Below are 26,110 nucleotides of genomic sequence, written 5' to 3' on the forward strand. Positions count from 1 at the left end.
TGTTGACGAAGTCCAAGTTATCAATGTTTTCTTTACGGATCATGCTTTAGCTATCTTACCCAAGAAATTATGGTCTAGTCCAGTGTCAAAGACTTTCTCCTACATTTCCTTTTTACAAGTGTTACAGTTTTAGGATTTACATTTAGATCTACGATTCTTTCAAATTACTTTCTGTATATGGAGCCAGATACGGATTTAAGTTCATTTTTTACCTACGATTATCCAATTGCTCCAGTACCATTTGTTGAAAATAGCCTTTTCCGCCAAATAGCCGTTGCACCTTTGTTAAAAATAAACTTACAATATGTTTGGATATATTCCTGGACTCTATTCTGTTGAGTTTCTCTATCTTCCTGCTAATGCATACAGCACAGTATCGATTACTATGGCCTTAAAATAATCTTTGAGTTGGGTAGTCAGTCCTCCAATTTTGTTCTCTTTCAAAGTTGTTTTGGCTAATATAAGTCGTTTGAATTCCCATCTAAAATCTTAGATCAGCTTTTCAATTTCTACAAAAAACTCATCCTGGTATTTTGACTAAGATTGTGTTGAATCTATAGATCAATTTGGGGAGAACTAACATCTCTACAGGACTGTCTTCTAATCGATGAACACGGCACTTCTCTCCATTTATCACGGTATGCTTTAATCTTCCTCAGCAGTTTCCTAGTTTACAGTATACAGGTCTCGCACATCCTTAAGCGTTTCATATCTTTGATTCTACTGTGTATAAACGGCACTGGTTTTTATATCAATTTCCAGTTATCCATTGCTAGCATACAGAAATGCAATGGAGTTTTATATACTGATCTTGTATCTTTGCAACCTTGCAAAATTCACTTATTAGTTCTAATAGCTTTCTTATAATAGATTCCATCAGAATTTCTATATAGTCATACAATCTGTTAACAGAGACAGTTTTACTTTTTCCTTTCCAATCTCAATGTCCTTTATTCTTTAAAAATCACCAGAACCATGTTGAATAGAAGTGGTAAGAGGGGATCTCAGGGAAAAAAGCATTCAGCTTTTCACTATTAAGTATGATGTTACCTGTAGGGTTTTCATAGATGCTCTTTATTAGGATGAGGGAACTCCCTTTCATGCCTAATTTGCTGAGAGATTTTACCAGGAATGGACATTGAATTTTGTCACATGCTTTTTCTGTGTATATTATGATGACCATATGAATTTTCTTTTTTAGTATGTGCATATGGTAAATTAAATTCATTGATTTTGTCAAAAGTCATGATGTATTACCCTTTTTATTTATTGTTATATTTGATTTGCTAAAATTTTGTTTAAAATTTATGCATCTATATTCATGAGGGATATTCCTCAATAGTATTCATGTATGTCTGTCTGGTTTTGGTATCAGGGTAATGCTGGCCTCAGACTTAGGAAGTATTCCCTCATTTTCAATTTTCTTAAAAAGTCTGTGTAGAATTGGCATTATTTCTTCCTTAAATAGTTGGGAGGACATTCTCACAAAACTCTTCTTAGCCTAGAGTTTTGTGAGAATGTTTGCAACATTTCCACAATGTCTGAGAGGGTTTCAGTAGTTTTTGCCTTTCAAGGAATTTTTCCATTTCTCTAAGTTCTTGAATTTATTGGCATAAAGGTGTTCATAATATGCACTATATGCTTTTAACAGCTGTAGAATCTGTAGTGATATCACATCTCTCGTTCCTGACATTGATAGCTGGGATCTTTTTTTTTCTGATCAATCTGGCTAAAGCCTTATCAATATTATTGATCCTCTCATTGATTTTCTCTACATTTTCTGTTTTTTATTTTGTTCCTTTCTCCTCTCATCTTTTTTTATTTCCCATCCTCTTACTTTGGGATTCATTTGCTCTCCTTTTTCTAGTTTCTTATGGTGGAAGCTGTAGGAATTAATTTAAGATCTTTTTTTCTTTTCTAAAATAGGTATCTTTGTGCTATAAATTTTGGAATGTTTTATTTTCATTTTCATTGAGTTCAAAGTACTTTCAAATTTCCCTTTTGATTTCTTCTCTGACCTAAGAGTTATTGTGAAGTATGTTATTTAGATACCAAATACTTGAGGGATTTTCTAGATATGCTGCTGTCACTGATTTCCCATCTAACTTCACTGTTGTTAGACAGCATAGCTTATATGACTTAAAATACTGAGACTTGTTTCATGGCAGAGAATATGGTTTTCTTGGTAAATGTTCCCAGAGTACTTGAAAAGAATGTGTATTTCACTACTGTTGGGCTGAGTGTTCCATAAATACAAATTAGGCCAAGTTAGTTAAGTGTTAAAAAATCCTTAATTTTTTCCTGGCTACTTGTTCTATCAATTACTGAAAAGGGGATAGTGATATGTCTGAATTGTGATTTTGACTATTAATCCTTTCATTCCTGTAAGTTTTTGCTTCATGTATTTAATAGGTATTTAATAAATAGGTATGTTTTAGGTAGATAGGTAGATAATAGGTAACGTTTATTACTATGTTCTTTTGATGAATGAACCCCTTCATCATTACGAAATGATCTTTATGCCTGATAACATTCCTTACCCTTTTCTGATAATGATATACTTATACCATCTTCCTTTTCGTTAGAATTAGTATAGTAAATCTTTTTGCTCCTACTGCTGTTAACCTATGTGTGTGTTTACATTTAAAGTGAGTTTCTTATAGGGAGATATACTTGGCTTTCTTTTTTATTCAATCTGATAATCTCTGCCTTTTAATTGGAATGTTTAGACCACTGATGTTTATTGATATGATCAGGCTTCAGGATATCAATTTGCTCTCTGTCTTCTACTTGCCCCACTGTTCTGTCTTCTCTTTGCCTTCTTCTTCTGTGACCCTTTGGATTAACTATTGTTATGGCTCCATTCTATTTCTTTTGTTTGCTTACTGACTGTATCTCCTCTTTGAGCTACTCTAGGGTTGTTTGGGGTTTATCATATACACCTTTAACTCATCATAATCTGCCTTCAAGAGGTACTACAAGGGCTTCCCTGGCGGCGCAGTGGTTGAGAGTCTGCCTGCCGATGCAGGGGACACGGGTTCGTGCCCCGGTCCGGGAGGATCCCACATGCCACGGAGAGGCTGGGTCCGTGAGCCATGGCCGCTGAGCCTGCGCGTCTGGAGCCTGTGCTCCGCGACGGGAGAGGCCACAACAGTGAGAGGCCCGCGTACCGAAAAAAAAGAAAAGAAAAGAGGTGCTACAATACTTCATGTACAGCCTAAGAACCTTACAACAGTCTATTGCCATTTCTTTCCCCCTGCCCTTGCATTATTGTCATGCGCTTTTACTTGCACATTATAAAACTCACAATTTACTGTTACTATTTTTTTATTTAAAGAGCCAATTCTCTTTTAATAAGATTTATATGATATAGAAATACTCTTTTATATTTACCCTCAAATTCACCACTTCTAGTGATCCTCGTTCTGTTTCACATATCCAGATTTCTATCTTCTACCAATTTGCCTCTGCCTAAAGGATGTCCCTTATTTTTGGTAGTATAGGTCTGTGGTGATGAACTTTCACCTTTTGTATATCTGACACTGTCTTTATTTTGACTTTGCTTTGGAAAAATATTTTCACTGGATATAGAACTAGGTTGGTGGGGCGTTCTTTTTTTGGTACTTTAAAGATGTTGCTACCCTGCCATCTGGCTTGCATTTATTTCCCACAAGCAATATGCTGGCATTCGCATCATGGCTCTTCTGTACTTTATGTCTTTTTCTCTGAATGCTTTTACGATTTCGCCGTATCACTGGTTTTGACCAATCTGATGATGTATCTTGGCAGGTCTCCTGTCACTAGGGTTAGTTGAGCTTCTTGGATAAGAGGGTTTACAGTTTTCATCTAATCTTGAAATATTTCTGCCATCCGTTTTTCAAATACTTTTCTTAACCCTCTGTCTTTTAGGAACATCAGTTATATCACTGATGCCCTGGTCAGTTTTTCAGTCATTTTTTTGTTTCTTTTTTAGACTGTTTTCTATTGCTATGCCTCAGAGTTCACTAATCTCTTCTGCAAAAATATCTAATTTGCTTTTATCCCATCCAATATATTTTCATGTCAGGTATTACAGGTTTCATCTCTAGAAGTTTATTTGGTTCTTTTTTTACATCTTTTATGTCTCAATATGTTCAGTTATGTTCAGTCTTTCCTCCAGCTTCTGGAACATATGAAATACTTACAAGAAATGTTTCAATGCTCTTGTCTACTGATTCTGAATCTGCGGCAACTGTAAGTTTTGACTGATTGTTCTCTTCATTATGGGCTGTATTTTCCTGCTTTGTACTCAGCTGGTCTCATGGTAGGCAGAGTGAACCCCCAAAGATATCCATGCCTTAATCCCTGGAATTGTTATACAGTATATTAGTGAATATGTTACAAGGTATATTAGTTTTCTGGGGCTTCTGTAACAAAGTACCACAAACTGGGTGCCTTCAAACAACAGAAAGTTATTCTCTCACAGTTGTGGAGGCTAGAAGTCCAAAATCAAGGTGCCAGCAGGACCATACTCCTTCTGGAGGTTCTAGGGAAGAATCCTTCCTTAGAGGTGGCTGCCTGTAACATGTGGCATTCCTGGGCTTGTAGATTCATCACTCCAATCTCTGTCTTTGTTCACATTGCTCCCCTGTGTACGTCTCTGTTTTATCTTCTTATGAGGATACTAGTTATTGGACTAGGGCCCACCCTAATCCATTATGACCTTATTTTACTAATTATATCAGCAAAGATATTATTTCCAAATAAGGTTACGTTCTGAGGTTCTAAATGGACACAAATTTGGGGAAAACACTTTTCAACCCAACATACATGGCAAAAAAGGATGCTGCAGATACAATTAAGGCTATGGACCTTAATAAAGAGAGAGGGGGAAACCATCTTGGATTAGCCAGGTGGGTACAACCTAACGAAAGGAGCCCTTAAAAGCAGAGACTTTTCTCTAAGAGGAGTCAGAGATGCAGCAGAAGGGTAAGACAGGGAGGAACTTGACACAACTTTGCTGGAGGGGGCATCACATGGAAAACCTGAGAAAAGAGGCAGACAGCCTATAGGGCGAAGATTGGCACCTGACTAACAGCTAGCAAGGAAATGGGGGCCTCAGCCTTACAACCACAAAGAACCAAATTCAGCCAACAACCTGAATGAACTTCGAAGCAAATTCTTCCCCAGAGCCTCCAATAAAGAAAACAAATCTGTGAAAACCTTAATTTCAGCCCATGAGACCCTAAGCTGAGGGCCTTTTGTCTGTTTGCCAAAAAGAGAACATCAGTTCCATAAGATTTTACTAAGGGAAATGTTTAAACTGAGAATATGACAGCCCATTAATTCTACCCATCTGTGTAAACCAAAATGCTCAGTTGAGCTTCTGACCAGTTTGTAAGACACTTAAACAGAACTAACACTTCTACATTTGTTTATATTTTTGTGTACATGCACACCCAAGCCTTACGATACCAAAACATCTTTCAAATACAGAAAGGTTTTAACAAATCCAACTTCAATAAGATATTAAATGTATTAGTGCACAAGGGATTCACACTGTGAAGATGTGGCAGCAGATGTCTAAGCGAGGGGCACTTTATGTCTGATCAGCCTGGGTTTGCAACTATCAGCTATACGTGACCTGGAAAAGGGACTTCAACTCTGTCATCCTGTTTCCTCATGTATAAAATGGGCTATAACATAACTCATAGATCATGTGTGAACACAAGAGAAATAACATACCAAAATGTTAAATTAATGTCAGTGCCTCTCCCCACCCTGTCTCAACATCATGCAAATGGTCCAAAACCCTGTAAAACTCCAATGCACATCAGTAATCAGACCAGATAGACAAAAAAGTGATATGAGTTACAGCTAAAATTAGGTCTCAGCCCTTTCCTTAAAGAATGATTCTCATTAATTACACCAAAAAAAACTTACATAACAACAATCTGTATACTTATATGACATGAAAAATATATGAGAACAACAATGACAAAAAAAAGGCACAGAAAATAAATTGCAAAGAAATATACCAAATGATTAACACTGTGAAAGTAGTGGAATTACGGATGATTTTTTTCTTCCCACTGGCCTACATATTCTAAGTTTTCTATAAGGAGCACATAAAGACACAAATTTAAACTCCTTTGTGAAACTCAAAATCCTTCACCTCACTATGTCATATAACGTCCCCACAAAATGCCTAAGAAAAGGCAGAGAACGGCAAAGCTTAATTGAGGTGGAGATGCTAGCTGGGCCCCTCATCAGCCACAGACCTCAGCCTATTTATTTTCTAGCCGCATTAAGCACAATTCATATTCTAGCCTCTGCAAAATCACAAATTATCGCCATCGCGTGGCAGGGGGCTTCAAACATTGCTCTCAAATAGTTGCAACCATGAATATGAACCCCTGAATGCTTCATTATAATTTTATAATTGGAGGAAAAAAATTTACTTAGGTTTTGAAATTTGAAACAATCAATTATCATCCATGGTAAAAAACAGACTTTATTATTGTTATTGAGCTCTAAATATACATACTTCCAGAATTTATCTTTCTAATCATATGTGTCCCTTTCATGTAGTGAAAAATACAAATTCAAATTCTTCTCTGGAAATAAAAAGTTAAAAAACAAAAGTCTGCCTTAGGCAAAAGATCACAAATCAGTAAACGTATCTATTCTGACTAACCAACCTACTTAAAATGAAGATAGTTATGAAAATTTATATAAAGAAATCTTTATCAACAGATATTATCAAGCAGCAATCTGCTGAACAAGTGAAGAAAATGATCAGGATGATCACAAGGATTCTGAATAACGACTCATCTAAGTTTGCAATGAAATTAGATACCTTCTTTTATATACTGAACTTTATATATAATACATACAATTTAAATTTTTTTTTGATTTTCCCCACTTCCTTTTTTCCAGGAGATTCAACATTACTGCTGATGGTCTTATCAACCACAATTGCAAAAAGAGATGCAATCTCCACCATATTTACTTTTGCAAGAAAAATTCACTTAACACAAAGAATCTGAGAGTTAACATACTACGTAACAGTATAATCATCTATGTAAATAACCAGCTTTTTTTCAGTCTAAATAATTCAATGCAAAAAATTAAGTTTTATTAGCCAGAATATGTGTGAAAGCTTCAGACTCAGCTTATGCTAATTTAATTATCAAGTTTGCAACATATAAGTTAAAGTTACTATGAGAAGAACATTTAATATATAGAAAAATAATAAAGCTACTGTACACTCCTAAGTTGCCATTTTATTCTTGGAAACTGTGTAAAACTTAGTAAGTTTCCAGCATTTTGCAAACATACCTCAGACATACACACATAAATATCCCTTAAGAATATTCTACAATTTTGATAAAACATTCCAAAATTAAAAATTAGAGCTAATACACATAAATACATACTACCACCACTTTTATTGTATTATATATTATTAATTTGTAAAATAAAAAGAAATGTTAGCTAAATTTCTCTACTTCAGAAAGCTAAAATTATGTGCTCTCCGACATGGTAGTAGAACCCTAAAAATTCAGAAACCTTGTAGTTTATCTAAATCAGTTTCAATGACAATCTTTTTGAAAGATATTCAATGTCTATCCCCAAAAGAGGTATGTAAACTTAAAAGTTATTTAATAAGCCCAGAATAATTCGTCTAAAACCCAAGCAAACCCAACTGAATTGCCAGATCACCAATGGATGCATTACCTTCTAGCTCCATCTGCTGGAGTCACAAAATATTTCAATACAATATACAACACTAGGAAGCAAATAATCTATCACTTTTTAACCACACAGACAAAAAACTTCATGAACTTAAATAAGAAAATTAATCCAAGTTCAGCCATATTCAATAATTTCTAAAATAACAAAACTAAGTTAAAACCAGTATTTCACTGGAATTAAGGATCTAATCCAATTGTCAAAAAGTGACATATAATTTTAAAAATGCTATTAAGAAAGCATAAGCTTTAAAGGAAAGACTGCAAGTTTGCTTTTGAATAGTGAGTACTGTGAGAACTTCAGAATTAAAATAGCTTTTAGTTATGCATTTAGAAGGGAAAGAAACCAAAAAGAACGATTTTAGCAATAAGCTATTAAATTTTTTAAGTTTTTTCTTATAACAAAAAAGTAGTACACATCTACTATAGAAATATTATACAAGGCAAGCGCCAAAACAAACTTCGTTTATAAATATAAATTTTTTATATCATATAATCCCACCACCCAGAGAAAAACATTTTTTTCGACATTTTTCTATATCAACAAATACTCATCTACATCATCATCATCAACTATAATGGTCAAAAAAGCATTCCACTGTTTGGATCTACCAAAATCTAATTAAGCAAATTTCCTACGTAGACTGTTTTTATTTTTACTATTATAAACAACAAATATGCAGTAAGTATAGTGACGCACATAACAAATCACTGAACTATTGAGACCAATTAACTAGAAATTGTTAGTAACATTTAATTAACAATGGTACCTTAAAATATCATAAGAACTGACTTTTTATTTAATATTTATACATAAGTAAACATAATACTTATTTTTCATTCTTTTAAGTTTAATTGCTTATAATCTAAAAGTTTGAATTTTCTGACCTTCTGTGGGACTTGAAAATGTATAAAACAAAGATGGATTTTGTACTGTCCCTTCATCATGTCCAAAACAGCATATTGGCTATTCATGCTGACGAATCAAAATACAGCACACATACCTGGCAAAGTCAAGTCAGATTCACTGTGGTTATCTTTTAACAGGCTGAATCTTAAAACGGGCAATCATGTTCTAAATGTGTGTCTCTGTCTGGTCACAAGTGAGTATGGATAGCTTAGCGAAAACTGGGCCCCACTGAGAGAAAATACCTCAAAAACTGAAGAATTATTTCCTTATTTTATTTAAGGCTACAACTTAATTATACCCCAAGATGTATCGATGTTTCCTTTTTATATTAATTTTAAACTCACATACATAAAATTACCATTTTAAAGTGAATAATTCAGTGACATTAGTGCATTCGCAACGTTGTGCAACCACTACCTTTATCTAGTTCCAAAACATTCTCATCACTCAAAAAGGAAAACCCATTAAGCAGGTGAATCATGATTTTTTTAATTTATGGAACTAAAGAGTTCCATATGTTTTTAACAGTAGTCAAGATACAGAAAGTGAACACAAAGAGATACTTTCTTTTTTCTGTCAATTTTTTATGCTTTTTCTATTTTAATTCTAATAATTAATTAAAATAATAAAAATAACAATACAAATTTTAGCCATCATTTTAATTTGCCATATCTGCCCCTTTTGTATCATCCTATAATAAACTATATTATTATTTATTAATGTAATTTATTAATTCTAGCCCAGAGAAGTGAAGTGGCATTCCAAGGTAATATAGTTAACACATAACATTTCAAACACATGTCCAAGATCCAAACACTGTACTTAAGCCAAACTGAATATATTTACACATACCAAAGCATTATTGACACATATTTTAGCATCTAATCCTCATGTGAGTCACACATTAACGGCACAATCGTTCCATATTGATAATTTTTAGAATAAGCCATTAAATTGCTTTTCAAAGTAAGTCTACTTTTACCAAAGTATTCCTAATGATACAATTAATAACTATTACTCATCCAATCAATGAATCGTTATTGAACATTTTCAGTGTGCAAGAACTGGGACAGGTGCCTCATGGGAGATTAAGAGAATTTAAGACATGTTCCCAGTCCTCAAAGACTTTAGCACAAATTCACAAAACATATCTGGCTCTGAACTGACACTATCTCCAGGGGACCCAAAACATCACCCCAGTCAGAGCAGGGGCTCGTGGAGGTCAGGTGGTTAGGAGAGTTTCAGCTCAGGTCTCACACGTCTCACAGTGGGTCCCTGAACCTGTTCTGTGGTTCTTTCCCCAGCTCTGGAATGCACAATTGGAATGGATACGCTCAAAAGCAGGCAGAATCCCCACAATGGTTCCCTGACCTGTGGAGAAAGGGCTATTATAGTAAGAAAGGCCAAACAGAGGCCACTAGAACTGCCTCTAACTAGGAAAATAGTAACCAAAAGAAATCCCACATTCCTGAAGGTAATGCAGGGATTAGTGCAGCCATCAAGGACTTGAAAGATGAGGGGTAGTGATTCCCACATCCCCAAGAAAGACGGATCCTGAAGAATGACAGTGGATTCCCGTAAGCGTAACCAGGTGGTGACTCTAATTGTAGCTGCCGTAGCAGACTTGGTTTCGTTGCTAGGGTAAATGAACACATCTCCTGGTACCTGGTATGCGGCTACTGATGTGACAAATGCTTTTTTTTCTCCATCCCTGTCCATAAGGCCCACCAGAAGCATTTTGCTTCCAGCTGGCAAGGCAAGCAATACACCTTCACTGTCCTAACTCAGGGATAGACCACCCCTCTGGACCTATGTCACAATTTAGTTTGCAGGGATCTTGATCACCATTCCCTTCCAGAAGATTGCACGTCGCTCCACTACACTGATGACAGTATGCTAATGAGACCGAGTGAGTGAGAAGTAGCCACCACTCTAATCGGTAAGACATTTTCGTATCAGAGGGTAGGAAATAAATCTAACAAAAATTCAGGAGCCTTCTATTTCAGTGAATTTTCTAGGGGTCCAGTGGTGTGGGCCACGTCAAGATATTCCTTCTAAGGACTGCTGCATCTGGCCTCTCCTACAACCAAAACAGGCACAATGCTCAGTGGGCTTCTTTGAATTTGGGAGGCAACATATCCCTCACTTGGTTGTGCTATTCTAGCCCATTTACTGAGTGACCCAAAAAGCTGCTGGTTTTGAGTGGGGCCCAGAACAAGAGAAGGCTTTGCAGCTCTGCAGCTCCAGGCAGCTCTGCAAGCTGCTCCGCCCTTGGCCTTATGATCCAGCAGATCCAATGGTGCGGAAGCATCGGCAGCAGAGAGTGTGCAGTTTGGAGCCTTCGGCCGCCCCTAGAGGTGAATCACAGCAAAGCCTCTTAGGATTTCGGAGCAGAGCCCTGCCGTCCCCTGCAGATAACTACCTTCCTTCGGAGAAACAGCTGTTGGTTTGCTGTTGGGCCTTAGCAGAGGCTTGACCATGGGCCACCAAGCTACCATGCGACCTGAGCTGCCCATCGTGAGATGGTGTTATCTTCATCCGGCCCACCAAGCCATAACGTGGGCGTGCACAGCAACACCCCAAAGTCAGATGGAGGTGGTGTATACATGATCACACCCAAGCGGGCCCGCAGGCACAAGCAAGTCACATGAAGGAGTGGTCCAGATGCCCACGGTCCCCACTCCTGCTGCTCTGCTTTATCTCCCCTGGCCTCGTGGGGATTCCTCCGGATCAGCTGGCAGAGGGAGAGAAGTCTGGGCCTGACTCACAGACGGTTCTGCACAATATGCAGACACCGCCCCCAAGTGGACAGCTGCAGCACTACAGCCCTCCTTGGGACATCTCCAAAGGACAGTGGTGAACGGGAATCCTCCCGGTGGACAGGACTTTGGGTAGTGTACCTGACTGTTCACTCTGCTTGGAAAAATGGCCAGACATGCAATTATATATTCATATTTGACAATGGCTTGGCTGGATGGCTGGGGACTTGGAAGGAACATGATTGGAAAATTGGTAACAAGGAAATTTGGAGAAGAGGTATGCAGATAGACCACTCAAAATGGGAAAAAAAAAAAAAAGGTGAAGATATTTGTATCCCATGTGACTGCTCATTAAAGGGGGACCTCAGCAGAGGATTTTAATATTAAAGTGGATAGTTAGCTTATCCTAGTTCTACAGATACCAGTCAACCTCTTTCCCAAGCCACCCCTGTAATCACCCAATGAGCTCATGAAAAAAGTGGCCATGGTGGCAGGGATGGAGGTTATGCATAGGCTCAGCGACACAGACTTACACTCTCCAAAGCTGACCTGGCTACTGTCACCACTGAGGCCTTCAAACTCATACTAGAACTATATCCCATGGTCTCTCCTGGGTCTCCATTATGACAGTTTGGCCCCATTAATTGTTATAATTTTTTAAAAGCAAAGAAGCAAGCATATCTGGGGTTGACAAATCTTCAACCCCAAGACAATCTAAGGAAATAAACAGTCCCTTGGATGTCATCCACAAGGTTAAAAAAAAAAACTATGAATTCAGAAGAGAAAGATAAATAGGAAGCTTTATGAAATTCACTACATGCAGTAAAGGATACAGATCTACCAAAAAATTAGAAGCAGAAACAAAGTCAGGGGTCATAAAACCCTCCAGAACAATGTCCAGAGCTGACGGCTTAGGCTTCCCAAGACCGATTTCTGAGAATACATCTAGAAGCAATGATATAACTTAGAGGGCTCTTCCTCTAGCTCCCCAACTTTCAGCTGATGTGGTTCCCTGGAGGTTAAAGTTATTGTTTATAGTTTATCTACTCACTCGACAGATGTTTACTGGGCTACCACTATGTGGGAAGCACTGTTCCAAGCCCTGACTTATAAACAAGGTACAATGCGTGAGCTTACACCCCTTAACATTATAGTGAGAAAAACAACCAACACAAACAAATACATTTACTTCCAAGGTTAATGCCTCCAGTATTAAATAGATAGCATGTCATATACTGGTAGCTCTCACTTCCAGTCCATAAACAGAATAAAAGAAATGGCTCTGATTTAGAGTATTTGAAGGTCATTAAGTATATCATACAATTTCTATTTAGTAAAATTGGAAACAAAGGCCAGGTCACTCATAATGCTAGTTAGCCTGGCCTGAGACTGCCTGCACTGCTAGTGAAAACACCTGGAGCTCAACCCTCAAAAACGTATGCCCACAGAACCCAGAGCCTTACAGAAAGCTAGGGCCAGAGGGAATAGTCTTCGACAAACATATGCAAACATATGCAAACAAACATATGTTGTTTCAGACAACAAATGCAAAAAAACATTTGTAAATCATATATTATCTATGTATCGGTTAATAACACACAGCACCGTCACCTAAAAATAATTCACCAGAAAAATCCTGATAAATATATTTTCAACTCACCATTACTTTCCAGGTTGTTTCCTGCCTTTCATAGGGACTTTTCAGCAGATGGCTTACTTTCTGCATCAATTTCAGTAAAAACCTTAATTTGCTTGAGTTTTTCAATTGCTAAGCAACAAAAATGCAGTAATTTCTCTTTATTCACTTAATAATTAGTCCTAAGTTTTACTGAATTCATTGGGTCTTCAGAGCATCAATGACTCTGAAGCCTGAAAGAAACCACAAGCCCAGTGTAAAGTATGCAATAGACTAATATGTTAAAATTCTTCTTGTCAAGAAACAGGATAAGCAGTATTAAAGGACAATTGGGAAGGAAATGTTTGCAATTAACCTGATTGATAGCTAATACTTAAAAACACCGCAAAAATGGGCAAAGAAATACAGGGAGGCAATCTACTAAAAAATAAATACAAATGACCTATAAATGTGCTTTGTAAATGTCCACCCTCACTAGTAATTAAAGAAATGTAAATTTAAAAACGGAAATTTCTCATCTATTGAATTGGTAGGTTTATTTTAACTAACACCCAAAATTGGTGAAGATACATTTTGGGAATAGAGATGCTCACACACTACGTGAAAGTGGAACTGCGAGCAAAAATCAGACAGTTTTTCTGAGGAATAATTGGGAAATATCTTTTCAAAAACCTTTAAAGTATGCTTACTGGGAAAGTAAACTGCAGAAATTTGTCCTAAAGACAAACATTTATTTGTAAAGATGTACAATGTAGCTTTTTAAACTAAAAGACTGGGAACAATTCATGATTATAATGGCTCTAGGCAATATTGTAAATAGCACAGAAAAGTACTTCAGGCACGGAAACCTCCCCACTACGTGATGATGGGTGCAGAGACAAATCGGCAGTGAGTACAGTAGGGTTCCGTTTCGTTATTTATGTGCTTATGTGTTCACATGTGCACTCACACAACGTCGAAGGGTTTAGGTCACAGTATCCACAGTAGTTCTCTGGGTTGTAGGACTGTGAGTAATAGTAATTTTCTTCACTGTAAATTTTGTTTTCCAAATTTTCTACAGCAAACATGTATTTCTTTAAACACACACAAATGGGTAAGAAAAAAGGTAGTTATCTGTATAAACTCCAGATGGATTAAACAGTTAAGTGTAAACAAAACCATTTTTAAAAGAACAAGAAAAAAAAGGAGTATTTGTCACATCTCAGGAAGGGAAAGGATCTCCTAAACACAGAAAGAGAGAAATCAAAGGAAGAAAAAGACTGGACAACATAAAAATGCAAAAATTCTGTAACCAAAAAATAAACAAAATTAAAAAGTAAACAACTAGAAAAACATATTTACAAAAATCTGATAAATAGCTGATGTATTTCACATATAAAGAGATAACATAATTCAATATGAAAAAAGTGGGCAAAAGACAATGAAACATATAAAAAAGATATGTGTACTCGATTTTTAAATTTTTTTTTATAAATTAAAATTAAAATGTCCTACCTCACTAAAAATGTCCAGAAAATGACAGAGCCAAGATTGGAATTCAGGTCTATTTTGCTTGAAGGCAATATACCATGTTGCCAAAATAAGTCATTACTTTTTTAAACCACATTAATTTTAAAGTTTGTCCATGACAAAAGAGTTTTCCCCCTTCTATCATGCATTTTGAAATGACTAAAGAAATAAATAAATGAAATGACTAACAGCAAATAAATAAAATAGAATATGGTGGGTTTTTTTTTAGATCCTAAATGGAGGTTGAGTTCTTCGGACATATCCAGATAAACCAAAATTCTCTTGCTAAATATTTAAATGAAACCGTATTTATCAAAATCACAGTCAGTATAAAAACTGCTTCTTATAGAAAAGCATTCCACAACTAACTACGAATAGGAATAGTAAGTAAAGTCTGGTTTTCTGATTTTATTAAAGACTCAAATGGTTTACTGAAGGAAGATGCCAATTATTAAAGAAACTAAGAAAAGGAAAAAACTTAAATATAGTACAGTAGAAAATTAAAACATTAATTGTGATTATATTAAGCAATATATACTAACCATGAATCAGGGAGCCATTTAGCCACTGAATATAGTAGTTTTGAGGAAAAGAAAGCAGGATTTCATTGCTGATTATTGAGAAGGGTAAAAGCAAAACTGCCCCAGCTGAAACTGCTAGAGTGAACGTGCTCAGAAACAACCTGGAAGAGAAGAGCATCATTGTCACCAGTGGTTGGAAAACGCAAAGAATATGGGAGTCATTCAAAAAGAACAGAATCAAAACTCTTAAATTTTTTAAATCCAAAAAGAATTACATATGCATTTCATTGAGTATATGTAGTTGGAAGACAAGTGATATACGTATGGTCCTGGAAGTTAAACTAGACCAACTCTAAAACTTACTCTGTGAAAAAACCATTAAGTCTAAAGAGTCGGCCTAAAGCAGACATAAACTAGAGACAGAATACTTGCACGTTTTACGAAGAATAGATTGTAGTCTCATTCCTCTTTTAAATTTAAGTATTTATTTCACAATTGCATTTAATTAACAACTATGGCAATATATGCTAACAGTAACGCAAAAACCGGCTCAGTTGAAAAAATGCTCGTGAACACAGTATGAAAAAAGACGTGAAAATGGTTATTTCAGGAAGAAACAACTTACAAACCTATTGGTCTACCAACTCTTAAAATGGGTAAAGGTTAAATAAACTATATAGTAAACTGTAGGCAACTATTAGAATTATACATTAAATATTTAAAACACAATTTTGTCATTTTTTGAAATGAGATATCTCTAATATGTACTAATATGGAAAGATGTCTAAAATAAATTAAAAATAAAAACATGAAGAAAAGCATGGACAATAAATATAAAACATGCTCTCCCCCCGCCCCCCGCAAAGTGCATATTTACACACAGAAAAATAGAGGTACATTTAAAAATCTAGCATAGGGCTTCCCTGGTGGAGCAGTCGTTGAGAGTCCACCTGCCGATGCAGGGGACACGGGTTCGTGCACCATTCTGGGAAGATCCCACATGCCGCGGAGCGGCTGGACGCGTGAGCCATGACCACTGGGCCTGCGCGTCCGGAGCCTGTGCTCCGCAACGGGAGAGGCCACAACAGTGAGAGGCACGCATACCGCAAAAAAAAAAAAAAAATCTAGCATAATATATAACAATTCCTAGGAGGGTGGGACTACAGGGTGCTTTCTCTTTCTCAGTTACACGTCTGAAATGTCTAAAATTTTATACCTAATTTTTTAAAGATTATTTTAAAAGATTAAAATGGCAAAGGAAAAGGAAACCTCACTGACATTAGAGATGAAACCTTAATTTAATATTCATTCCATTAAATTTAATGTAGAAAGAACGTGAAAATACATGTAAGAAGATATAAGAAAAAATGATACTAAACGCTCAAAATACACACCTAATAGAGTAACTTTGAGGCCAATGCCATCTTGTGGCAACCAACAGAAGCGTTTTCCTACTTAAAAGCTGAAAATAACCATGAAACCTCCCGTGGTCAGTAAATCACTAGTAAATTTTTTAATGTAGACCATATGATACACACCAAAATTACAATTCAGTTCAGACACAGAAAAAGCCTTACAAACGGGTTTTGCTGAACGGGACAACACATTTCCTGGGAAAAGCAGACACACACCCTCGCCCCAGGCCCACTGCCATCTCCAGCACTTACCCACCAGTGCCTCAAGCAACCTTCGTTTCTGTCCTCGTAAGTCTGTCGCTACCATTCCTTCCTTCTTCAAACATGAAAATTAAGACCACATCCACGATCTCCCCATTCCAGGTCCCGCACAGCTCTCCCAATTTGCCCTTCCAGGCTCCTCTGGCCACGACAGATTCCCACATACAGGCAGGCTTACCTAACCTCCTTGTACCCCCAACATGAATGGGCTTTCTGGCTCCGTGTCCTGGGCACAGTCGGCCCTCTCCCTCGGTTCCCCTCTGCGTCATCTGCCCCGTGAAGCACTCCTCAGCGGCTCCCTTCTCGCTCCTCTCAGTAAAGTCAGTCCCTCCTCTCTTGGTGCTCATGACACTGACTCGCACGCAGCAGTGAAGGCTAACCATGGCTTCCAGGTCTAAAGCTGGGAGATGTAATCTGACCAAGGAGTAAGCTTATGAGGGCAAATAGATGAAGTTTTGAAATCAAAAGTGACCCAGAAAATCCTAAATATATATGGTCACTGTAAATATAACACTGGATCTTACGTCAAAAACCTTCTAGGGACTTCCCTCGTGGTGCAGTGGTTAAGAATCCGCCTGTCAATGCGGGGGACACAGGTTCGAGCCCTGGTCCGGGAAGATCTCACACGCCACGAATCAACTAAGCCTGTGCGCCACAGCTACTGAGCCTGTGCTCTAGAGCCCGCGAGCCACAACTACTGAGCCCGTGCGCTGCAACTACCAAAGCCCACACGCCTAGAGCCCATGCTCCATAACAAGAGAAGCCACCGCAATGAGAAGCCCATGCACCACAATGAAGAGTAGCCCCCGCTCTCCGCAACTAGAGAAAGCCCGCGTGCAGCAACAAAGACCCAACACAGGGCTTCCCTGGTGGCGCAGTGGTTGGGAATCCGCCTGCCAAGGCAGGGGACACGGGTTCAAGCCCTGGTCCGGGAAGATCCCACATGCCGTGGAGCAACGAAGCCCATGCGCCACAACTACTGAAGCCCGCGTGCCTACAGCCCAAGAGCCGCAGCTGGAGAAAGCCCGCACGCAGCAACGGGGACGCAATGCAGCCAAAAATAAATAAATAAAATAAATTAAAAAAAAAAAAAAAAAAGACCCAACACAGCCAAAAATAATTTTTTTTAAAAAAACCCTCTAGAATCTACTGCACTTTAGGTACTGTGACTGGCCCTAGACATACAAAAAAAGGTAATACCATGCTCCCTGTTGCCCTTGAGTAGCTGTGAGGAGAACTATCCATAAAAGGCTGATGGGACAGAGTTAAATGCTGGCAAGGGGTCCTCAAGGTAAGATCCTGGGTCAAGTCAGAAAATGGCAGCAGTCACTGCTTACACAATTATGAAACAGTGCGCCTCGGAATTGAAGGCAACCTCCGAAATGTCCCCTTCTGAAAGGGAGCAGATGCTGAGAGAGCCAACAGGGCTGCCCAGTGCGGGATGAGAGAGGGCTCAGGGATGACCAAGACCACCTCGTGAGAGTGGGAGTGGTGGAGCGCCCATCAGCTGTGACGGGGACGGCTGCAGCTGAGCGGGCTGGCAAGGGAGATGAGGGAGCCAGCTTTGGCTCTGTGGAGTCTGACATGCCCACAAGGCAGGAAAGTCACAGACGCCATGCTTCACGCTCCTCTCTACAGGCTACCAGGTGGCCTAGGATGTCTGTCTGCCCCATTACTGGTCGCAGTCTCTGCTCACTGGCCAAGGTGCCGTCTGCCAAGGCTCTCCACTCTAAAGTTCCTCTTCCCTTTGTGGGGAGTTAAGTTTGGAACTAGGAAAATATCCTGTTCCTTGTCAAATAAGTTATTCACCTGTTGGTTTCTATCTGTACGGACTCAAGATTGCTCTGCTCTGTTCTGTGTTAGATCCATGACAATCCTGATTGTGACGCTCAGATTGCCCCTGAGTAAGGGTGAAAGCCCCTGAAGGCTTCCGTCTTCGTGATGTGCCGCCATCACTCTTGAGCACTTCCCTGCACTGTGGCACTACAAGATGGACGAAAGGAGCCTGGAACTTTCCCTACCCCAGCCCTGCAATCAGCCTTCCCCCCAAGGAGCACTGATTCCTTTTAGTGGAAACAAAAATCTAGGTGCTAAATATACTCCTTGCTCTTGGGGTGTCATGCTCCCAGGTGAGCATGGACAGGCAGCTCCAGGGGGCGTAAGTATGCACTAGGTATACATGTACATAAAAACACATACATGCACCCACACTTCACATCTAGATTGGGTTCAGTAACTATACTGACAAACGTGGGTCCATACAGACGCCTCCAGCTGCACCACAACAGCTTAGCGTTCTCTGCTGTCTTCCCGCTCTCCCGAACTGTGCGCAGTCCCCACTGTCTCTAACAGCCTCCTGCCACACTGACCCCCTCACCTGAGAGGCACCATGTGCTCAGGTGAGCCCCATTTTGGACTGCCCTGCCCTGTGAACACCCTCCCCACCTGAGCACTGACAGCCAGGCCAGGCCATCCACCAGGGACACCCTTCCCACCCTACATGGGCTCTGAGTCCCCGGGACAGAGCACTCCCCAACGCAGTGGGTGCCCCTCTTCACCCCCTTGGGACAACATCGTGCCTGGATTCCTCTCTCCTCTCAAATCCTGGGAGTCAACACCAGGTCACCCCCTCGTGCTCTGACCTCCGCATCAGGCCTCCCTCCTGCCTGGACAAGCCATCCTTAAAAGCAGTTTCACCAGTTAGGCGCTTTGATCCAAATCAAATCAAACAACCAGCTGAGAAAAAATGTAATCTAGGGTTGAAAAGAACAGAAAGAGGGAATTTGGGGGCATGAGTGGATACAAACAGAGGACAGAACGAAGGCCTTTAAGGAGCAAAAGAGAAAGTGAAGGTGGGTTTAAAGGGAGGTGAGAGAGGCCAGGGAAAGACTCCTCAGCCTGACGCGGGGCTGCAGTAGGCCGCGGGGAACCCTCCCTCCCTCAGGTGGCCAGATGGTGCTGGCCATCACCTACCCTTGGGGACTTGGCTGAACTCTTTCAGAACCCTGGACCACTGTTTCTCCTCCTTTAAGCACAGCATCTCATTCTGCTCCTTCCTCTTCAGTGGGAGGAGGGTGGGCAAGGAAAGAGGGCTGGGGGAGAAGTACAACAACCCTGAGCTCACACCTGTCGCGCACCAAGCACCCCCCGACTTTTTTGTGTGTATGTTATTTAATCCACACAACATGCTACAAAGCAGGTGGTAGCTCGAGCTCACATATGGAGGAAAGGAATCTTTCTCAATCTCTTCTGAACTCAAGTTAATCTTGAGTTCAGAATGTGAGCCCAGCTCTGCCTGACTCCTCGGTTCTCACTCACTCCACCGCAGAAGGGAAGAAAGGCAGTGGGAGACAAACAGACCAGTGGGTGGGGCAGCTAGGGGGACAGGCTAGGTCAGAGCCGCCCTCCCAGGCGACCTTCTCCTCCACACTTCCCCTTCCTGAATTTATAAGGGCACACACATCTGCCTTCAGGAAGGGGACATCTGTGCATATCACCGTGATGCAAAAACCACCTGCTGGGAGAAACCCAAACCCCTCAGACAGGCCACGCCAGCTGCCATGTAAAGCAGGTGAGGCCGCTCCCCGGCACCACCACAAGGAAACAGCCATATTTTCATAAAATACAATGCAAGTGTAAAATCCAATGGGATGTGTTCTTGTCTTTTTACAAATTATTGATCTACAAACGCATTTAAGTAGATTTACCACCAAAAGTGGAATGCAGACTAAACCGAGAGGGGTGCACATCTCACAAGTACTTCACACCTGGAGGACTGGGAAAGAATTCATGTCTGCCCTTTAGCTGGGCTCTATCATCAGCATACACAAGCAGAAAGAGAGCTATAAGGAACCTAAGAGGACCGTCTGGGCCCATCTCTCTGCTCACAGTAGGTAAATGTTCAATTAACCAGAAGAGATGTCTGCTCCCTGTCCCAAGGCCATTCAAACAGCCAAGAGCTTTCTTTCTTTCTTTCTTTATTTGGCCCAGCAATTTTCCCAATCTTAAGCCCATTTCCTGGTTAAATCCTCTGAAGATTAAATCTGTTGGCTCCTTAAATAAGCAAATTTTAACAGGAGATAATCAATCCTCAATTATCCATGTATTTGCTTATACGTGCTTTCCAAGGATAGGACTAACATTTGATAAAGGTGCTGTAATACTTTAAGTGAATTTTTTCCATATTTCTGCCCAAAAGGCAAAATTAAGTTTTGAACACGTATGACTTTAGAATGAGAAACAAGACAGTCGAACATTAAAATACATACGAAATCCTGTTGACTATGGCATCTTCATCTTCTTGCTCATCTGCAAAAATGTTCAAGGTATTAATATTCTTTTATCTTCCAACAAAATGTTTCATTAATTTAATACAAGCATGAACAAAAATATAAACTTGAAGAAGCAATTATTGAATAGAAATTATTTCAAAAAGCACTGTGTTTATTTCAGCACTGATCACAATCTAAATCTCATTAAATCAGATAGGATAGAATATGTTAAAGAACAGAGTGTTTTGATTGATCAAAAAATCCTGGAGCTTCCCTGGTGGTACAGTGGTTGAGGGTCCGCCTGCCGATGCAGGGGCCGCGGGTTCGTGCCCTGGTCCGGGAGGATCCCACATGCCGCGGAGCGGCTGGGCCCGTGAGCCATGGCCGCTGAGCCTGTGCGGCCGAAGCCTGCGCTCCGCGACGGGCGAGGCCACAACAGTGAGAGGCCCGCGTACGGCAAAAAAAAAAAAAAAAAATCCTGATTAACAAAACTCCCATATGTAAATTAAGATCTTCCAAAATATTTAGTGCTCAAGGAAATAAAACTCAGTAGAACCCCAGAACCACTATCAAGTTTACTGTTATACAATGTCAGTGAAATTGCTAATGAATGAAATTTTCTGGTTGATAATGGCCAAAAAAAATTTTTACTATAAAATTAAAATTGAGAATTTTAGAACTCATATAGTTTTCTGTAATTGGAGTCTATTGCTAGTAATGGTAATAATGAGGACTTTCTTGGATCATCCTAAACCACCTTGGATACCACTGCCTTGATACTTCATCATTTCATTCAAGTTACAGACAGAAATATATCAAGTTCTGTGTCGTTTGTAAGTAGGAGCAAGATGGCCCTTGCTCCTGTGCTTCCTCACCCTACCCTCCCTCTCTCATGGCTGTTGGCCATCTTTTTTGTCCTCCCACGTAATCTTACCAGCTAAGGAAACTATGATCCAATTACAAAAATATTATACAACACCCCGGCCCCTCCTTCTCCTCAGTGCCTAACTGGGGTTGTCCTCAAAGGCTCTCTGCGTAGGTCTGTGGAATTCTGAGCGCCCACCTGTTTCAGTGACAATGGCATATTTGGGCCATCCTCTTAGACCAATCTCCATTCTTGATTACTGACTGCCCCAAATAGTTTTACGACCAAAGAGACCACAAAATAACATAGTCACAATTAACTTTTATACTGTTGTACCCACATCCAATCAACCACCATATCTTGAAGATTGTTTTAATAGCTTCATATCCATTTCAATTCTATTGCCGACCCTCTACCAACCAGGTCCAGGGTCCTCATTACCCTCTCCCATGATTACTCTAAAAAGCATCTAATAAATACCCTATTTTCCTGCTCATCATCCCCTGATTTCCCCTAAAACAATGCATTATTCATTCATTCTCTCTCTCTCCCTCCTTCTGTGTCCATAATCTATGAAACCTGGTGCCGAAACATCTTTTAAAACAGCTAAGATACTGTCTTGGATCCCAGGTCTTCAAACTTCTGAGAGATTATAGAATCCAAGGAGTATTTCAGTGCAGTCACAGAGCCAAGTAGTGCACTAGAGCAAGCACTATTTCCTGATTTCTTTCAAAATTCTGACAAGTTTAAAATAACATACGGAAGCTTTAATATATGGAATCCTTAAATATTCACATGGCACCTCCTATTAGCCCAGCATCACAGGTGGAAATCTTGTGATTTCTAGGAAATAGCTGAGATTTAACAGAAGTCAGTAAAGTAACTGGTTAGTTACTTATAAAACTCTGGCATAAAAATCCGTGAATTAATCAGCACAACATTCATTAAAAAAAAGAAAAGACACAGTGGCCCCTCTGGTGAGGTAAGGGTACGTATGAAATAATAAAAGGATAATGTAATATATAATTGCATGCTAAATGGTATTATGGAGACTCTAAATTCTATACCGCTTCAGAAAAAGAAAAGATATTCTGATAGTCAGAGAAAGAACTGGGTGGGGGTGATGAGGGGTATGTTCAAATTCAGAGCCAGTCACAGGGGACCAAATATCCTCATAAACTCTGGAATTTCCCAGAAAGTAAAGAGCCCTGGACTATTCTTAGTTGAACATAAGAAGGGTGATAAAAAAGGGCTCGGGTCTAAGAAGATGACCCTGCGAGTAGTCAGATTCCCTGGAGGTTATTTTTAGGGCTCTTAGTACCAGGCAACTACTTGCTTCAATCACAGGCATACTGAATATACTAACTATGCCGATGGGCACCATATAGCCATGGACCATGCCTAGACCACTTGGCATTAGAATCAAAGCTTTAATAACAATGTGTCTACTAACCTGATTTTCTCTTGTATCTTGTGATGATGAAGTAGGAGACAATGTAGAGAATGGCAAAGAGAAGGAAACAGATCTGAAACAAAACAAATTTAACAGATCATTTACATTTTTTGCATATCTTTTTAAGTAACAGAAGATACATCTTTGGCATTTATAGGGAAAAAGAATTTCATCTATTACAAAGTAAAAATTTTAGCTAACAAAAAGTGTTATGAAATATTAACTTATACAAACTAGTCAGCCCAGTTTAAAACCATTCCAGAAAAAAAAGCCCAGTGGACATTTTGCTTTTCATAACTTGACCAAGCTGTTTTCAAAATCATGTGGAGCTATAAAGAACCAGACCATCAGCAACAACTGTGAGAAATAAAGTCAATGAGAGACTACTGACCTTACTAAATATTAAAACACACATTAATATAAAGCTTCAATAACATTTAAAGAGTGTGCTGACACCAAAACTTGACAGATCAATGAAACATTCTAGCATATAAAAATTCATGTCACCTGGTTGTACATACACGAGGCCTCACAAATCAACGTGGGGGTGGGGGGCGAGTATTCAATAATTAAACCACATGTCAAAACGAACAGCAGTTGAACAAGGTACTTTTTTAATATTAAATTCCCTTTAATTTCTATCAGATCTAGAGGACGGCAGGCAAAAAAGGATGGGTGAAGGAATGGGAGATCTCAGTCTAGTCAAAGACCAAGTGTGCTTTAGATAAAGGCCTAATGGAGCTGTGGACCATGGTAGAAATACTTTGAAGACTCTCAAATGAAACCATTCCAGGTGATGATAAAGCCTCGGGATCACCCCTATGCATGGATTTCTGAAGAAGGGTTGGCAGCCATATGACTGAGAATGATCATGGACTAGGCAGTAAATACCCACTGAGCAGAGTAGTGATATGATCTGACATACTGCAAAAAGTTCACTCTATTTACAGTGTGGAAAATAAATTAGAAAAAGGAAATGACGAAGCAGGGAGACCAGTTAGGGCTCGCTGCAATAATATAGAGGAGAGGTCACTTAGACCTGTGCTGTGGAGGTGTTAAGAAGTTATCAAGTTCTGGGTATGTTTTGAAAGCAGACTTGACAGGACTTGTAGGAATAAACATAAGGTTCTTGGCTTGAGAAACTGGAAAGACAGAGTTGCCATTTCCTGAGTCAGGGAAGGTCAAAAGAGGAGTAGTTTGGGGGTAGAAATAAGAATAGAGTTTACATTGCTGAATTTGAAACATAGATTATTCACTCAGGTGGAGAGGTTGAATGGGCAGTTGGATATAAAAATGTGTACAGCTGAGGGGAAGGAACCAGGCTAGGGGGAAAAAAAGAAGAGTCATCAGCAGATAGATGGTATTTAAAGCCATAAGACTAGATGAGATTTCCACTGTAGGTGGTGAGTATAGCGAGAGAAGAGAAGTCTGAGAACAGAGTTCTAGGCTCTCAAATATTTAGAAGCCAACTCGAGAGAAGGAATCAGCAAAAGCTGACTGAGAAGCAGCAGCAAAGAAGAGACCGATGTACTGAAAGCCAAATGAAGAAAGTTTATCTAGGAAAAGGGAATTATCTACCGCGTCAAATGCTGCTGAAAGGCCAAGTAAGATGAGAACTGACAACTGGATTTAGCAACATGGAGGTCATCGGTGACCTTGACAAGAGCTGTTTTTCTGGAAGGGTGGAGGGAAAAACCTGACTGAAATGGATTAAGCAAGGAGAAAACTTGGAGCAAAATGAAAGTAGACAGTTCTTACCAGGAGTTTTATGATAAAGGGCAGCAAAGGAAATGTAAAAGGGACTGCTGAGAGGGGTTTTTTTAAGATGAGAAAAGTTATACAGTTGTTGAAATAACCCAGTACTTACTTCTGATGCAAGAAAGAAAGGGAGAATCGCTGAAGAAATGTGCTCAAGTTGCGGGGTTACATACAAAAATTTATCCAAAGTAAAAAGAAGGAGGAGGAGGAAAAGCAGGAACTGAGAGAACATTTGAGTCCTTCTGCAGGTGGGTAAGTAGATGGTGGTAGAAGCACAAAGACATTATCTTTTGATGGCTTCTATTTTCTCAGTGAAAGAGAAGTTCATCAAATGAGTTACACATGAGGGTGGGGCGAGAAGTATGTAAGTCACGCAGGAGAATGGGAGAATAAATGGATTTGAGAAACACAACAGAAGTGAGGGGCAACAGGAAATGAAACGGCCTTTAAAGTTTCAGGCAAGCTCAAGCCAAGACTCTAAGCAATGCAGGAAGCCTGATGATGCTATACAACACAACACAAGAGCTTGATTCTTAGATGCTGAGGCAGATGTAGGCTGAGTCCCCAAGAACTAGCACAGGCTTGATGATTCTAACAAATAACCTATTCTCTCTCCTCCCCTTTACAGCCTACACTTGCGGACTTCCACTTTTCACCACCACTCACTCACTCACTCTTCCAACCACTTATCTGACTTCACGCCCACTGACCCACTCAAAGTGCTTCTGGCAGTGGTCAGTGATGTCCCAACAGCCAAATTACACTTTCATGATTTCATTTGCCCTCTAGGCAGCAACTTGCACGTCAGCAATCTTCCTCCTTCTCTGATTATTCTCCCAGACTCCATCACTAGCTTCCCTTTTCCTGCCAGCCTTTAAACATTATTCTTCTCTATGATTTCTGAGCAGAGCCAGAAATCTATTCTCATTCCACAAGCTCTTTATAGTTAACCTCATCTGCTCCCAGCGTTTGAACCACCAACCCCCAGAAATCCCCAGACCACCATTTGAGAACCACTG

At 39.5% G+C, this 26,110-nt stretch overlaps 1 protein-coding gene across 9 annotated transcripts in view; it reads right to left on the reverse strand.

The window, feature by feature from the left end:
• Window positions 1–26,110, reverse strand: part of LMBR1 (limb development membrane protein 1) — a 183,461-nt gene that overhangs the window by 134,781 nt on the left and 22,570 nt on the right. For 5 of the 9 annotated variants that reach the window (XR_003002446.1, XM_024739170.1, XM_024739171.1 and 2 more), the window contains exons 2-4: window positions 23,334–23,406; window positions 21,013–21,052; window positions 15,090–15,229 (exon numbers count right to left, since the gene is read on the reverse strand). Coding sequence is in view for 5 of the 9 variants with exons in the window: in XM_024739170.1 (XP_024594938.1) it covers window positions 15,090–15,229; window positions 21,013–21,052; window positions 23,334–23,406 (253 nt within the window). In the remaining 4 variants the exon portion in view is untranslated. Of the gene's footprint in view, window positions 1–4,184; window positions 4,269–15,089; window positions 15,230–21,012; window positions 21,053–23,333; window positions 23,408–26,110 lie in introns of those variants that run through there. The other 4 variants (XM_024739175.1, XM_024739177.1, XM_024739176.1 and 1 more) reach the window with 4 other exon arrangements.

This window comes from Neophocaena asiaeorientalis, unplaced genomic scaffold (genome assembly GCF_003031525.2).
Source record: "Neophocaena asiaeorientalis asiaeorientalis breed wild unplaced genomic scaffold, Neophocaena_asiaeorientalis_V1.1 scaffold145, whole genome shotgun sequence".
NCBI lineage: Eukaryota > Metazoa > Chordata > Mammalia > Artiodactyla > Phocoenidae > Neophocaena > Neophocaena asiaeorientalis.